This window comes from Armigeres subalbatus, chromosome 2 (genome assembly GCF_024139115.2).
Source record: "Armigeres subalbatus isolate Guangzhou_Male chromosome 2, GZ_Asu_2, whole genome shotgun sequence".
NCBI lineage: Eukaryota > Metazoa > Arthropoda > Insecta > Diptera > Culicidae > Armigeres > Armigeres subalbatus.
Genome location: NC_085140.1, coordinates 133643942 through 133661283, shown reverse-complemented (window position 1 = coordinate 133661283; position 17342 = coordinate 133643942). Strand labels below are relative to the sequence as shown.

The following is a 17342-nucleotide window of genomic DNA, read 5'->3' as shown; positions in this document are numbered from 1 at the left end:
CTTCGATAAATGAAGACGGCGTGCAGACTACATCAGGAAACTGGCACTGATCTGAATCAGGTACACTTCACATTCCAGGTACAGTCCACTCGCCATCTCCTGAATGGCAATCCTCATACGCCTTTGCTCACAAGATTTACTGGACCCATGTTCCAATTTGTGTTCGTTTCTTAACTCATTCAATACATTTTTTTCCTAGGCACAGTTATGGCCCAAATTGGTGTATTTTCATTAGATTTGAACAAAAATGATGAAACAACAAAAAATGCTTTGAAATATTTATTGGTTTGTCCTAGGCCAGAGTTTCCCAAAGCTGTGGGTCGCGACCCCCCAGCCTGTGTAAATCATGGAAGGGGGTCGCGACCCCCAACTTTGGGAAGCTATGTCCTAGGCCATCCAAACTGTTCTGGAGTACGTTTTCTGGGATGGACATAGGTATAATGAAAAATATCTAGAACAATGTCCCAACATCAAAAACTTGTCCGAGTGCATCCATTTGAACATAAACACATTGATCTTTGAGTGTAATTAGAACTTCTCTGGTTCTTCAAAACGTCTTAGAGTTCAAAACATTCTATTTCTAATATATCCAAACAATTAAATCTTGAATGGATTATCTTTGAACCGACAAATATAACAGAAATCTTATAATGAGTATCCACAAATTTTTCAAGCTACTTCAGATCCTGTAGGTTATCCAAAACGTCCTGGAGTTTAGCTCAAGAGTTCTATAACGTCAGGTCAATCAAGTCTCGAATGTTATATTTTTCATCGAGGTTCGTTAAATCGAAATGATTCCTTTTCTTACTCAGACCATTAAGATTATCCAAAAGGTCCGGCAAATCAGCTCACTGGTTCCATGAGATCATCCAGCACATGAATGTTATACTTTTACTCCGATAAATAATCCAAAAGGTCCGAATCCAAAACGCTCTTGTATTCATAAAATTAGTTTCATGAAATCAACTAAGTCTCGAATGTTATATGTAAGACCTTTGTGATTCTCCAAATCGTCCTGAAGTTCAGACCATTACTGCCGCTAACCGCAAGTCGAGCACATCTGTATATGGAGGCCCATATACAGATGTGCTCGATTTGCGGTTAGCGGCAGATTAGTGCTATGGGTATCAGCTCATCATTTTTTGAGATCAACCTACACATAAATGACATCCGCTCAAATGTTGCACCGCTTATTTCGCAATATCTGAGATACCAAACTCTCCCGGTAGACTGGATGCAGAATAACTTAGAGAAGGTGTCCAAAAAGGGCGACGCCCAGGGGGAAGCACACATGGCATAATCCCATTTGGCATTAGGACTTAAATGTCTAAAGGCCATTTAGCATAAAGACCAATTGGCATAATGTGTTGGGTACCTCGAGGCCATCTGGTATAATCGTTGAAAAGATGTACCAAATACAGTGTATACCGTTTAGCATAATGCCCAAAACAAAAAAAGTTAATCGTATGAATATATGATTTCCATCTTTAGAAGTATGTATTTGCCTGGAATAAGGCAAAAGAGTAGATGCCTTCTTCTTTAAAAGTATATACTCAGCGATAAGGTGAGAGTTATAGAATTGGTAACCCACGGCACGGCAAATGCTGGGTAAAGCGTACCATTGGTGCTTCGCGTGCCTGAAGGAATAAAATAGACCCCATCTTGCGGTCCTTAGAGTGAAATCAGTAATGATTCAGTTTCATTCTAAATTTTCGACCACTATTCTAGTTTGAATCTGGAGCAAAATAGAACAAACTCTCTGGTTTCCCCAGCAGTGACCATTCATGTTTTTCAAATTTTCAATTAAATGAAATCATTATGTTGCTGCCAAGAAAGACGCCGTAGTTGCAAAGTGGATTGATCCGTTGATAAAATGACGTATTCATACACCAAAACAATTGAAAAACATTTGAATCTCGTGATTCAATCGTGGTTCAAATCTGCAGAAAATAGAACGGAGCGTTATACCAGTTTTATTTTTTTGACATTTGACTGGTATAAAAAATGAATCTAGAACAGCTGCTGGGAAAATTAATGTTTCTGATTCATATTCAAACTGACAGCCCCGAACGATTTGAATCACTGCTGATTTTACTCTTAGCCTCTTACCAGCAACTCCCAATGAGCTAGACTTTACTAAGGTGGCGCAGATCAGCGTTGCGTGCCACTACTTGTCTCTTTTACTCTCTCGCTGATCTTATTCAACGCAAATAGTGACGTCACCTTGAGCAACTCCTTCCCCTACCTCCTCGTGGCGCTGGTCGGGATACGAGCAACTTTAGGGACGATCGGGTAACCATCCACGGTGGGAACTATGGTCGAATGCTGACTGAAAGGGGGGATTTGCTCCTCTCCGGAGGTGCAACTCTGATCGAGCGTCTGTTCTCCATGTTAGGAGCGGCTCACAACAGCGTCTGCTCCCCATGTTAAGGGCGGCTGATCATCGTCCGAGTGCCAGCGAGGGACTCTAAACTAAACTATGCACACCATGTTGCATCGTGTCAGCATCGAGAAGTCAGCCCCTTCAACGCGATGTAGGTAGCGCAACCCTGGTAAGGTAGCCTACCGAAGATTCTACAGTTACCAAGAAAGGCAAAAGTAGAGCAAATGGATTGATTCAACGGCAACAGACCTGGCAACGAATAAAGGACAACGATTGGAAAGTCGGATCTTGGAACGTGAGAACTTTGAATCAACCCGCACGTGTTGAGCTCCTGGCTCGTGAGCTGCAGAAGGTCGGCGTGAATGGCAGCAAGGGAAGATCCATAAAGTACGTCACGCAAAAATTGACGATTTTCAACCCCCCCACCCCCCTTCGTCACACTTTTTGTATTAAAACTCTAAAATTTTTATATGAATCGTCACGCTTCTCGGAACCCCCCCTCTCCCCTAAGAGCGTGACGTACTTTGTGGATGGCCCCCAAACCAGGAAATACGGTGGCCCAGAACTGGGACGTGAATTCTGGGCGGTGGATCCCATAGCGAACACTTCATTCAAGTACCTCATCTACTATAGCGGCGGTGACAGAGCAGAACCAGGAGTTGGCTTCATAGTGATCGGGAAGCAGATGAAGCGTGTTATCCGGTGGAAGCAGATAAACGACCGCATTTGCGTGTTGAGAATGAAGGGCAAATTTTTCAACTATAGCCTGATCAGCATTTATGCCCCAACGAATAATCCTGATGACGTGAAGGATGATTTCTATAAAAGCCTTGATAAGGCCTACGGAGAGTGCCCAACACACGATGTAAACATTGCATTGTCATCGGGGATGCAAATGCGCAGATCGAAAGAGAAAGTTTCTTTCGCCCTGTCATTGATACGGAAAGCCTTAATTCCGCTACCAACGATAATGGTCTGCGACTTGTAACCTTTGCTGCTGCTAGAGGGATGGCAATAAGCAGTCCCTACTTCGCACGTAAGAATATCCGCAAACACACCTGGCAACATCCGAATGGAGACACTTGCTCACAGATAGACCACGTGCTGGTCGACATTTCTCGAATGTTATAGATGTAAGGTCCTACAGAGGTCCGAACATCGACTCGGATCACTATCTTGTAGTTGCAAAAATTCGGGCGCGACTTTCCAGCGTCACGAATTAACGAAACAACAGAACGATGCGTTTCAATATCCAACGCTTGTCAGTTGAAGGAGTTGCTGAACAGTACCACCAGAAGCTGGACGAGCGGATAGGAGATGCCACCGGATTTGGCGACGTCAACAGATTGTGGGAAAATATCCACGAAGCTGTGACTACAACAGCGCAGGAAGTGTTAGGCACTGCACAGCGATGCCAACGAAATGGTTGGTTTGATGAGGAGTGCCAGCGAGTGACGGACGAGAAAAATGCTGCTAGGAGTCGAATGCTAGTGACTCGTACCCGTGCCAAGGGAGGAACAGTGTAGCAAGGGCAGAAGAGAAACGAATCCACCGCAGAAAAAAGGCAACACGAAGAGAGTGTGATAGCTGAAGCGCAGGAGAACATGGATAGAAACGATATGCGGAGGTTTTACGAAACTGTCAATGGCGCGCGGCATAAGACTGCGCCAGTGCTCGCCATGTGCAATGACCGAGAGGGGAACTTGCTGACAGACAAGACTATGGTGGTAGCCAGGTGGAAGGAGCACTTCGAAGATTTGTTGAACGGTGAAAATAAAGGTGTATTATGGAGCATGATAGACATAGTCGACGACGGTCAAGCTGTGGAACCACCAACGCTGGACGAGGTTAAGAAGGCTCTAAACTAGCTGAAAAACAGTAAAGCTGCTGGGAAGGACGAGATCCCGGTCGAGCTTCTCAGACACAGAAGTATTTAAAGTAACGATAGGCAGTACTAATTTCGGTTATCGCGATTGCTTTCCTGGTAAATATGAAATCACTCCGGCACATTCTTGAAAAACAATATTTTTCTCAGTCTCTCGATGTCGTAATTTCTCAATCTATCTTGGTCAGGGTTTGCAGAAATCGCTCTCCATAGATAACGAACGACGATAGAAGAGAGGCGAAAATCTCTTCGAATCATAACAAGCCATGAAATAAAAATTGTCGCACTTGAATACAAGTTGGAAAAAAAACTTATTCGGATGTGCGGCCCCACCGAGGGGGTTTGATAAAACGCTTTGTTCTCGTTCATTTTATGTTGGGGTTCATATTTTTTTCGCACAGCTGTGTAAAACAAGTTGAAATGTATCATCAGAACCGGTGCCCCCGCAATTGGGGCTTATTAAAAGAAATTTATCATGGGTTGTAGCCCCCCGAATCAGTTTATTATCGTAACAGCTACCGAAAAACGTCTCTCACGGTATGCTACCTATCGAGAGTGTATACAGACATGATAAGTGAAAGATTTTCTCATTCTCCTTTGGATTCAAACCCTGATCTTGGTCTTGGAATAGAAGAAATGAGACGAAAACATGAACATGTCAAGAAAACGTAATGCCAACTAATATTATGAGGAAATGTCTCATCTTCCAAACATAAACGTACATATTCATTACAGAATTAGACGCGAAAGTATAGACTTGATAGTTCCGTTAGAATGAGGCAGACGTTTAGATTTTTTTCATGTAAGAGATATAAGCCAGCCCCAAGCCGCAATTCAGCGGAATGGCGACGGAAACGGAAAATTTGACAGAAAATATATGGGCTAACTGTCAAATCTGCCGTTTCCGTCGCCGTTCCGTTGTATTGCGTGGGGGCCTTCAGCCTGAAGTCTCCTCTAAGAAACATTTCAAAAAATGAAAATTTCATTGATGACGATATAAATTAAACGCTTCTACAGTGGAATCTCTACATCTCGATATTGAAATGTGCATCAAGATAAGGAGAGATCAAGGAATGATTTCATTAGGCACGTCAGCGTGGTGCCGAAAGAAACAAGAAGTGACAAAGCTTAGTGCTTAGGTTATGAAAAATGCGTGTTAAAAAAACAATCAATAATACGTGACGGATCGTGTATTCGTTAAGCACGTCAGCATGGTCGGAAGAAACGAGAAGTGAAAAAACGCAAATTCTACTTCAATTCAGTAGAAGCAAATAGTCAGCGTGTTCGTTGAATAGAAAGGGCAATTTCTGTCTCGATTAGAAGCAAATCAATTAGTGCGCGATGGGTCGTTCATTGGCACGTTATCGTGTCCGGGAGAATTGCAATGCGAATAAATAAAGCGCAATTCTTGCTCGATTTTGAGCTAATCAATTAGTGCGTTTCGTTTGGCACGTCATAGTGTTCAGAAGAAGCGTAAAGTAAAGACTCGAGTGAAGAGGCGCAATTTTTGCTTTGATTAGGAACAAACCGTGTAGTGTTTTTATTTGGCACCTCAGCGTGTCCGAGAGAATCGTGAATATGAAGAAGGGCAATTTCTCCTTCGGTTTGAAACAAATCGCTTAGTGCACGACGGGTCATGTTTTTGTTGACACGTTGTAATCAGGTTAGTGTCCGAAAAAATCGGGAAGAGAAAGAGCGTATTTTCAATGAAGAGCGAATTGATTAGTGCGCTATGGATTGTGATTACAAACGTCAACACAAATGTTGAGAAATGTTGGTCGAAATTCAAATTAGCATAACTAATCCAATTTCAATAATGGTTTATGGGCTAACTGTCAAATCTGCCGTTTCCGTCGCCGTTCCGCTGTATTGCGTAAGGCCCTTCAGGCTGTAGTCTCCCCTAAGAAACATTTCAAAAAATGAAAATTTCATTGATGACGATATAAATTAAACGCTTCTACAGTCGAATCTCTACATCTCGATATTGAAGTGTGCATCAAGATAAGGAGAGATCAATGAATGATTTCATTAGGCACGTCAGCGTGGTGCCGAAAGAAACAAGAAGTGGCAAAGCGTAATTTCTGCTTAGGTTATGAACAATGCGTGTTAAAAAACAATCAATAATGCGTGACGGATCGTGTATTCATTAAGCACGTCAGCATGGCCGGAAGAAACGAGAAGTGAAAAAACGCAAATTCTACTTCAATTCAGTAGAATCAAATAGTCAGCGTGTTCGTTAAATAGAAAGCGCAATTTCTGTTTCGATTAGAATCAAATCAATTAGTGCGCGATGGGTCATGTTTTCATTGGCACGATATCGTGTCCGGGAGAATTGCAATTGAAAGAAATAAAGCGCAATTCTTGCCCGATTTTGAGCTAATCAATTAGTGCGTTTCGTTTAGCATGTCATAGTGTTCAGAAGAAGCGTAAAGACTCGAGTGAGGCGCAATTTCTGCTTTGATTAGGAACAAACCGTGTCGTGTTTTCATTTGGCACGTCAGCGTATCCGGGAGAATCGTGAATATGAAGAAGGGCAACTTGTCCTTCGGTTTGAAAATCGAGAAGTGAAAGAGCGTATCTTCAATGAAGAGCGAATTGATTAGTGCGCTATGGATTGTGATTACAAACGTCAAAAAAAATGTTGAGAAATGTTGGTCGAAACTCAAATTAGCATAACTAATCCAATTTCAATAAAACTGGGTCCATCGGACACATAAACTCGTCTAGTTGTATGCCCCGTAGAACGATCTGAGATTTAGGATAATGACAAAATTTTAGAAGACCTTCTGCGTCGGATAGTTCTGGTTTTATAAAAAAACGTTTAATATTAAGCAAAGTTGTGCTGATTTGAAGTCCGACAATAATGTTCCTATCTGAACCTTTTGGTCTAACTCTTGTACATTAAACAAGATTTCTTCGTATTGCGAGAAAAAAAACGGATAATTTACAGTAGGGAGCGGGACCATTTGGGCAGCACCCCCTATTCCCGTCCGCAACGTTGATAACTCGACCGCGTTCCAACCAAATGGCTTGATTTTTTGTACATCACTAGATGTCGACAGAAACTAACAACGTACTAAAAAAACAAGTAATTCGGTTGTAATGAGATCGAGTAATGAACGTTGTGGACGGGAATAGGAATACTGCCCAAATGGTTCTCACCCTATTCCAGAATTTTTTGAAAATTTTACTGGGGTGAAAAATCTGCTAAGTAACACTCACGACAATCGTTCTCCTTTTCCCGGTTGTCGCACGTTGCGAGTAGTACGCGTGATAGCGCACGGCTATGGCATAGATGCACACTACTCGCAATTCAGTTGCGACTAGGTTGCTACTAGGTGCTCCAATCTGCCAAGTTTATGGAAAAGAAGGAAGAGTTTATGGAAGAGAAGAGAAGAAGTTTATGGAAGAAAAGAATTCATTTTCTGGTGCAAAACGAAAACAAACTGGCTGGATCTTCCATACTAAAATCCAAGATGGCTGAATCGTGAGTTTGGCAGATTGTAACACCTAGTGGTGTATTCATCTTGGTTGCGACATCAAGAAATGGATGAAAATTCGATTTTCGCGGAAGCTCACTTCGGTTTTCAACAGGAACTACAATATCAAGTCATGGAACAACGACTTATGAAGGGTGCACTATGAAAACATTCTTCTAAATTTGTTTATGAAAAATGCCTCCTAAAAAAATCTCCATCTATAATTTGTTTTGGTTTTTTTTCCTTCAAGATATTGCTTGAAGAATTCTCCAAAAAGTTAGAAAATATACCCAGGTTTTTACGCGGTTTGATTTTAATCGACTAAGATCTTCAACTTCAATGAAACAATCTCGGAAACAATGGGTCCCACAAGAAGAAGTCAAACAAAAACAAGGAAAAATCAACTGGTATTTCGGATCAATCAAAGTTAATTGCCTATTTCCGGGGATTAAACCTTGGATATTAATTTACAATGTTGAGAAAACTCATATGTGAATATGTACATTATGTGGAAGATATTAATTTGAAAAATGTATTGGAGGTAACCACTTTCCTTTCGATGGGACTCGAACCCACGACCACGCTAGACTGGTGCTTTAACCAACTAAGCGTACACATTTCTCACTCATTTTCAGCAACTTATCCTTAACCGATTCGCAACAAGTTGCATTCAACGCGGAATCCTGTCCCATTATTTCGTATTGAAAATTGGCCGAATCGGACTATGGGATTCGGAGTTATGGCCAAAATACATTTTTTTACAATAAAAATTTTCACTCATTTTTTAGGCATTTATCCTTAATCGATTTGCTTGCAACAAGTTGATTTCGCCGGAGAATACTCTCCTATTGAAAACTGGTCAAATCGGACTATGGGCTCAAAAGTAATGGCCAAAATACTATTTTTATAATGCACAAGAAAGGCACCATCACCGCTAGGTGGATTAATCAGGTGCTTTTTTTTTCAATTTTGTCACATTTCTTGTTTTATCACCTCGAAATTCACCAGGGGGTGATAAAATCTGCATATCACTGCATAAACTTTTTTAATTTATTAAATCTTTCACATACTGTGTTTCACTTCGCATGTGCACATCGAGTTTTCAGACATTGTTATTAACGTACATGTCTAATGTTCAACACTCGGAAAATAGGCAACTAACTTTGACAATTTTAAATCTTATCATTATGGCTCGATGTCTACGTAGCGTCTTTTCAACGCTGCGTGCACACGGCGTTAAAAGGACGCAGGTGTGCATCGGGAAAAAGCGGTAACGCAGCGTCGCCACACCGATGAACACCTGCGTTATTTTAACGCTGCGTGCACGTCGCGTTGAAAAAACGCTACATGGACATCGGCCCTATGTCCTCTATAGCAGCGGTTCTCAACCTTTTCCTTGAGGGGTACCCCTTTGTGTTTTTGTATTCATTGAGGTACCCCCTATGTTAATAAGCGTAACTCATAAGATTATCTTGAAAGAGTGCTTTCGAACCTATTGAAACGAGATATTTGAGTATCTTGAAATGACGTTTTTGAACCTATTGAAAGTAGGCTTCCACGCTTCTTCAAAGAAGAAAATGGGCCAAAGCCTCTTGAAAATGGGCCTTCCGAGCCTCCAGAAAGTGGGCTTCTGACCCTTTTGAAAAGAGGCTTCCGAGCTCCGAGCCCCACCAACGGAGGTTTCTAAGCCTTCTGAAAGAGGGCATCTGAGCCTTATGGAAGGAGTCTTTCGAACCTCTTGATATGAGGCTTTGGGTATCTTGAAATGACGTTTCTGAGCCTTTTGATAGTAGGTTTCTAAGCTTCTCGAAGGAAGAAATCCGAGTCCCTCCAAAGGAAGTTCCGGAGAAATTTGAAAATGGGCTTCTGAGCCCTTTTGAATGTGGGCTTCCAACCCTTTTGAAAATAGGCTTAAGAACCACTTGAAAGAAGGTTGGCTGAAAGAAGAATTCCGAGCCCCTCGAAAGGAAGTTTCCGAGCCTGATGAAAGGGGTCCTTCGAGCCTCTTGAAAGGAGGCTTTGACCATCTTAAAATTACGTTGCTGAGCCTTTTGAAAGTAGGCCCCTCGATTGGGTTTCCGAGCCACTTGAAAGAGGGTGGAGAAGGGTGCTTCCAAGCCTCTTGAAAGAGGACTTCCGGGTCTTTTTGAAGGAGGACTTCCAACCCAGCCAACACAAAATCGCATATGCTAGCGAATAAATGTTCAAGGTGGATGCGATATAGGCGCATTCCTCCATTTGACTGCGTGCACTTTGTATACTTATTCGCTATGATATACGATCTTGTGTTTGCTGGGAACCCTTTTGAAAAGGGGGCTTGTGACCCTCTTAAAAAAGGGGTATCGCAGCCTCTTGAATGAGGGCCTTCTATCTTTTTGAAAGGGGGCTTCCGTATCTCATGAAAGGGGACTTTAAACCCTTTTGAAAAGGGGGCTCCCAATTATTTTGCAAAATAGGTTTCCGAACCATTTCAAAATGTGCTGGTTGAAAGAAGAATTCCAAACCTCTCGAAAGGAGGTGTTTGAGCTTCTTAAAAGGGTTCTTCTGAGCCAGAGGCGTAGCCAGAAAATTTTAATTCGAGAAGGTTCGAAAAAAATGCCTTCTAAAAATTTTGTCTCTGGGGGGTATGTCCAAAACCACCCCATGACTACGCCACTGTTCTGAGCCTCTTGAAAGAGGCATTGATCATGTAGAAATGACGTTGCTTGGCCGTTTAAAAGTAGGCTGCCAGACTTTTTGAAAGAATTCCGAGCCACACGAAATAAAGTTGTCCAGCCATTTGAAAGGGGGCTTGAAAACGGAGCGTCCGGGCATCCTGAAACTGGGTTTGACCCTTTTGAATCTAGCGTCCGAAACCAATTGGGGGCCTTCCACCGTTTGAGGGGGGAGGCGGGTCAGAGTTTTGTGATAGTTTGTGACAGGGAGAGGGAGGGCGTTCGTCTTATGTGACGTCCATAGAAAAAAGAAAAAAAAAATACTGAAAGCATTTTAGGAACAACTTGCATTTTAAAAACATATTCATACTGTTAGTAAGGGACATAACTCATTATGTAAATGTAAAAAAAATATGGTAAAAAAAAGAAAAACGAAAATAATCTCCAAAATAAAAATGACACATGTATGTACAGGGGGAGGGGGGGAGTCAATGATTTGTGACAGTTTGTGACAGGGGGGTTGAAAATGCCGAAAAACGATGAACGTAATTTTTGAACGATCCCTTGTGGGAGTTGGCTGAAATAATTTCAAGTTCCTCGAAAGGAGGTTTCCGGGCCTTTTAAAAGGAGGCTTTTGAGCTTTTTTTGTGAGTAGGCTTCCAAGCTTCTCGAAGGAAGAATTCCGAGCCACTTGAAAGGAAGTTTCCGAGTCTTTGGAAAAAGAGCTTCCAACTCTCCTGAAAGGGTGCTTTTTGAAAAAAGGCTTCCCAACCACTTGAAAAGGGGGCTGACTGGAAGAAGAATTCCGAGCCTCTCGAAAGGATGTTTCCAAGCCTCTTAAAAGGGGTCTTGGAAGGACGCTTTCGAACCATGTAGAAGAAGGTTTCCAAGAGTTGTCCTAAACCTTCATGCCTCAAGACTTCTGCGCCTTCAAATTTAATATTTTTGTTAATTTTGTTCCGATCAAGTAGATTGCTTTTGAAGTTTTTTCGATCTTCTGTCACACCCTGTGTTGGTGGTGGACATGATTCGATATGTTTTGATTACCGGATTGCTATGCATATAATGTACAATACAAAGTCTTGCAATATTAATTTATACAATTATTAAAACTTTACCAATATTTTTTTATTGGAATCGTAATACGTCCGCCATTACGCATGTTCGTCCGAGGTACCCCCAGGGAAGGTACCCTTGGGGGTACATATACCCCAGGTTGAGAACCGCTGCTCTATAGGGATCGTACACATATTTAGTTGCGTTATTGTTGTTCCAATAGACATACAATAGATTCTATTGTCCAATAGGATGGATCTAAACAACATTCATGCCCTTAATAAAGTGGTTTTTCTTATGTAAAGAGTTCATCATACTACACTACTAACAAACAATTGTGCTTATTCTGCGTCTCGAATGACTCGAGAATAGTCGAATTCGACACATCTCACGTGAGACGACCGTGTAATTTAAATGGGAGGTATCGACAATTTGTCACTTCATTCGAAACGCCTCACCTCATACGAGACGCAGAATAAGCACAAATAAATTAACAGAATACCGTATGGCTGATACAATCACTGATACAACACAACAGGAATACGTGAGTTTAATTGTTATAAAAAAGAATAACCAAATAACCAAACATCAATTAGGTATACATTCGAAATAAAATAAACCCACCATTCGAATGTATGTTCGTTGGGAATCATTAAAAGCAAGCATACCACCGTCCTCGCAAGCTATTGGCAACAGGAGAAAAAGAGCCACACTCTTAGACATAGCGACTCTACTTGCTACGCTCACTTCACGACCGTCGAACACGCGCATTCGCGAGTGATACGTTGCGGTGAAGTATTTTGGTTTGTCCCAGTTAAGTATTAATGGCTCACGTTTCATCGCCGTAGTATAGAATCATTTTTGCGCACACATTTAGATTAGATAAAACAATACCTTAGTCATTTATAATTTATTAGTTGGTGGTGGTTTTTATTTCTGTCAGGTTAAAGGCGAAATATGTATACATAAGTCTTATAAAACTTTATATACTTAAAATACTCTCAAAACATGTGCAAGTAAAATTTCTATTTAGGCTTAAAATACAAGTTTTGATTATTTGTTTTAGGGCCAATTTCTTCACCTCCGCTTAACTCTTAAGCGATGCTTACCCATACGATTAAACCTGGTTTAAGCACTAAGCGGAGGTGAAGAAATCGGCCCTTAGTAAAAAAATAAAATATTCTCATTCAAGAAAAGTTTGAGAAAGTTAAAAATTTAAATAAAAAAATTAAATGAAACAACGTCAAATTTGAAGCTTTCATTAGATTTTGTACCATCATAAGATTTATTAAATTATGGTTCTGCTTTGTGCACATCAATATACAGAGCACATTTTCCCATGAATTCTTATCCATACAAAAAAAAACCGCCGCATAGTTTGCGAAGAGAGAGAGAGGTACAGACAAAAGATATTTTAGTTACTAGATAAAGATTGTCGCTGTCGTCGCTGTCCGGAACATCTTTTGCTGGCGAGGATAGGGGAGCTAAATGTCAAAGAAGGAAAATCCATACGATTTGACAGGTATGTACCACACATGTTTCGGACAGCAGAACAAAGGGAACCGAAGCGACAATCTTTATCTAGTAACTAAAATATCTTTTGTACAGACGAGCCTCACAGTAGAAAAATGCAAATGATTTATAAGCATATAGGGCGAAGAGCTATTTCGACAGTTAACTATTGTGCTTCGACACACCCCATTAATTCAAATCAATTAAGGCTAACGATCGATTTAGGATTTTTACCCTATACTTAATATATTATGTATACATATGTTCGATGTATTGAATGTATGACATCAAAACTATGTCACAGTGTGAGTGCCACACTCGCATGGTGTAACCAATGCGCTGAAAGTGTAAAGAACAAAGCAAAGTTACTCACCAGGCAAATGAAACCGATCAGCAGCAGTGAGGTATTTTGATAACAGATACAAAACACGGCGGACGAACAGCACGAAACGTCCGCTTGCTCGCAGCACTGCACTAATACTAATATGTGTTGTTCATGAAATCGTGGTTGCTTCCTACAACAGAAGCAACCCCCATCTGAACCGAGAAAAGCCGATGATAGCCGAATAAGCACGAATATCGTTTTTGTCCAATTAAAATCAATTTCCATAAATTATCCAATTATTATCAAAATTTAAATGAATTTCTTTAACAATACATACAATTAGCCTTCAATCACGCCTTTAACATAAAAAAATATTTTTGATAAAAACAGGATTTAATTAAAATTAAAAAAAGAAAGAGAAAGATGTAATAAAACTCTGAACAAATTGAATGCCTCCGCTCAAATTGCTCATCATCACAATCTCATTCTGTTACCACGTGAGGTCGTATGTATTGCACATTTCGTCAGAGCGACACAGAATTGATTTGTTGGTTTTGTTGCATGGGCTTGAATGCTACAAAAATAAGTTTATGTAATGTGAAATCGTTGTAATCTGTTGTAATAAATAATTGTTACAGGACAAGAGTTTGATATAGCGCCCACCCGCAAATTACATAACGCTAAAATATACAATTTCTACAAAATTATTTTTTTCTATGAAATATTTAGAAAGACTTAAAACCTTGGAATTTTGTCTTAAATTTTGGGCTATATAAGTTATTAATTTAATGCATATTGTTTGTCAAAATACGTAGATATATACGAATAGCGTGCTGTCAATTGAAGGATGACGTAACCTGCCCGCATGTATAATGCTTATTGATTGGTTGAAAATGTATAACAAAAAGACATTAATCATTGAAATTTGGAAGAATACATCAATATCACATATTTAAATATTTTCAAAATAGTTGGAGGAAAACCCCTTGAATTTAATATCGAGGACATAGGCAACGCACGACAAACACACCGAAATGCAGCTTTCAATTCCACTCGAATCCAGTCCTCATCCAGATACCAACGAGTCGGTAGCTGAAGTATTTCGATTCTCTTCCGAACCTGCCCCACATTCGACAATACACAGACACAGCTCTTCGATCGCCGCAGATACCGCCAATGCAAGGCAACAGTACCAAGCAGACGCATGGCAGGCGAACGAGCAAGCTACGAAAAACACGACATCGGACGGGAACGGAAACGAAACAGTTGGCCATAGCCGAGCTGGCGTTAAGAGAAATCGATTTTGCTGTACTGTACCAAGCGCTGCGGGAATCAAAATGGCGTTGGGTGAGTGATGATCACATCGTAAATAGACTGAACTCTTACAGCGGTGCTTGATGTTTTAGTTTACTTTTATAAAATGATCTGATAATTAGAAGTTAACTTCCTCTAAATTTCAAATTTTTTAAATAATTATTTAAAATTTTAGACCAACATTTGAAAAGGGTGTAACAGCCAAAATTTATTCCTTCTGATTCTTTGTCCACATAATAATATTGTATAGCTATACATGTAGACGAAGAATCAGAAGGAATTATGGTTGTTACGCCCTTTTCAAATGTTGGTCTAGAATTTTATTATAATACGAATTTCAAATACAGATTATCTGGTAATGTAACCACAAACAAGCAATAAGGTCAATTTCGCCACGCTATCTATTTTCACCCCTTCCACCTTATTTCACTGCAGCATTTGAAAAAATGTATAGATCATAATGGTCGTTGAATCTCGTCGTTCTCTTTGCATATGCTTTAAATCGAAATCTAACAAAAAAATCTACGTAATGTCGAATTGAGTGAAAACTAGAAGTGCTGCAAATGAAACCCCACTTGAAAAGTGGCTCGTATCGTAACGCATCACTATAGGAACGATACGAACGGTTTCTACAAGGGAAGGTCCATCAACTACGTAACGCAAAAAATGGCTATTTTGCACCCCCTCCCCCTTGTTATCCCTGTATTGTATGAAACATTTGATTTTTTTTAAATGTTGTATACTTTGTTTGGATTATCGCAGTTCACTCACCCCCCTTTCCACATCACGCGTTAGGTAATTTATGGATATTCGCATAACTTATAGAGTGAGCGAAATATATTTTTATTTAGAAGTCAACTAGGTATAAAATTCAACCGGTAAACGTAACTTCAAATGACCAAAACTACTCTTCGAACAGGCATGCATAAACCAAGCTGCTATGTGATGTAATCAAATAGGAACGTACAGAATTAAAAAAAACCTTCTTACATATCACAAAGAACCTCTGGCAAAATGATAGCGATGTTATATAGTCAAAACTTTACCATTGCCGTTTGTGCCCACTATAAACTTACACGATCCAACTTGTTGAAATTTACGGTAAGCTTGCCGTTTTAAAGAGGTGTGCCGAAACTGTTAGCTACAAAAATCCATGCATGAAAATAAAACTCCATGCTTTCTATGCGACAGAGCTACTTCCTACGGGTGACGAGCTTACCCGCCGTGCCCGCAAGTTTTGAAAAATGCCATTACATAACATGTTTTTGTTCTACTACTGTATGTTGCAATTAAAAACATTTACAGACATTTCCAAGTAAGCTGTCCTTCTGAACGCATGGTTTTATTTTTGCCTGACGCTTTCAAAAGTTGTCTGACGTGCGCGCTTTGGCGTGTTCATCACCCAGTCCCGTTATGGAAGACACAGTGGCCAGCTGGGTCGCGAATAGAATGCGAAGGCGTACATCGAAAGAAGTTGCTTCTGACGAGAGCAGTGTAAAGCCTCTCTCGAGCAACAAGTTTTCTTTGTTGAAGGACGGGAACGTCGGCAATCCGCTGATAAAGCACCAAGCACCAAGAAGAGAAATAAGCAGCAACCGCTGTTTCAATGTAAAACACCCGAGCGGAAAGAGAAGTGCCTTTCAACACTTTCAAAATCCGCCGGCATGACACATACCGGATCTACCGTGATCAGCTGTACCTGGTACACCAGGAGCACGGAACAACCACATTGAAGGATCAAGACCATCAACCGCATAATGATCGAGTGCACCAAATACAAACCGGTGCATCGAGACGTTACTCAATGTTGGGCTGCGAAATGGTAAGTTGACATCTGGGAAGGAGCGACCTACACAGCTCTGGTCCTCACAAGTTCCAATCTCAAGCTTCCACGGGTCTTCCGATGACAATTGACCGCCAGCTAAGGGTTGCTTACTTAGCTGATAGTGCAGCCAGGGCACTGTTGTCCTTCTGACATCAGCTAGAGTGAGTGCGACCAACGGGACCATCGTCCCTAATCCCTAATCCCAAGGCGTTAAGCGACCCGTACCGAGGGGATGCATGGCCAGGGGGGTGAAATAATGAGCTAGGCCTTTAACGGAGCCTGTGGGGTACTTGGGCACCCTCCACAGTAATTGTCCCTTACCGCGTCATGCTGGGCTCTGGCGTGGTGGACCTCTTTTCCAGAGAAACTCGTGGGACCAAAATGGAAAACCAAGTCAATTCTTCAATTAGTGGTAGTAGTGTAGGCGACAACCCCTTCGCAAGAGGTGGGTTGTTCAGGTCTCCGCCTAGGAGGCCAGAGGCAATAGTCGGCAGCTCAGTGCGCAGCGCCAGCGTGGGTCACTTAACCATCTCCCAGGCTCCGCCGGTAGAGGTTATAGACGGCCCATGGCTTGTGAAGGCGATGAACCGCAAACGCGATGGGCTTTCGGCCTTCGAGGTGGCGACGGAACAGCTGGACGCCATCATCGACTTTGCGTCATCGAAGCATAATATCAGTAAGGAACTCAAGAGGAGCTTGCTGAAACTTCGAAAGCCGATGTTAGATGTCGGTCGAATCGACCGAGGGCGTGCCAGCGAAGACGGTGGTGCCAAAGTCTACCCAGACTGAGGCTCAAGTATTCGCGGGCACGTCGGGGGTGACTGCTCCAACGGAGTAGACACAAAAACGGGGGAGACAGTCTCCAGGGGATGAGCTCCCTGGGGGCCGCTCCAAAACGCGGAGGGTTGC

General features: G+C 41.4%; 2 protein-coding genes across 5 annotated transcripts in view; one reads left to right on the top strand and one right to left on the bottom strand.

Annotated features, from left to right (window-relative positions):
• LOC134210871 (activating transcription factor 7-interacting protein 1-like) overlaps nt 1-17342 on the bottom strand; it is an 81973-nt gene that overhangs the window by 18433 nt on the left and 46198 nt on the right. The window contains exon 1 of one of the 4 annotated variants that reach the window (XM_062687258.1): nt 13343-13492. The exons of the other annotated variants lie outside the window; for them this stretch is intronic. The gene's annotated coding sequence lies outside the window, so the exon portion shown is untranslated. Of the gene's footprint in view, nt 1-13342; nt 13493-17342 lie in introns of those variants that run through there. 4 annotated transcript variants of the gene reach the window in all.
• The window catches only part of LOC134209254 (uncharacterized), a 49039-nt gene continuing 46078 nt past the window's right edge, over nt 14382-17342 (top strand). Inside the window, exon 1 of the mRNA XM_062685236.1 lies at nt 14382-14641. Within this exon, the coding sequence (XP_062541220.1) occupies nt 14471-14641 (171 nt within the window). The 5' untranslated portion in view covers nt 14382-14470. The remainder of the gene's footprint in view (nt 14642-17342) is intronic.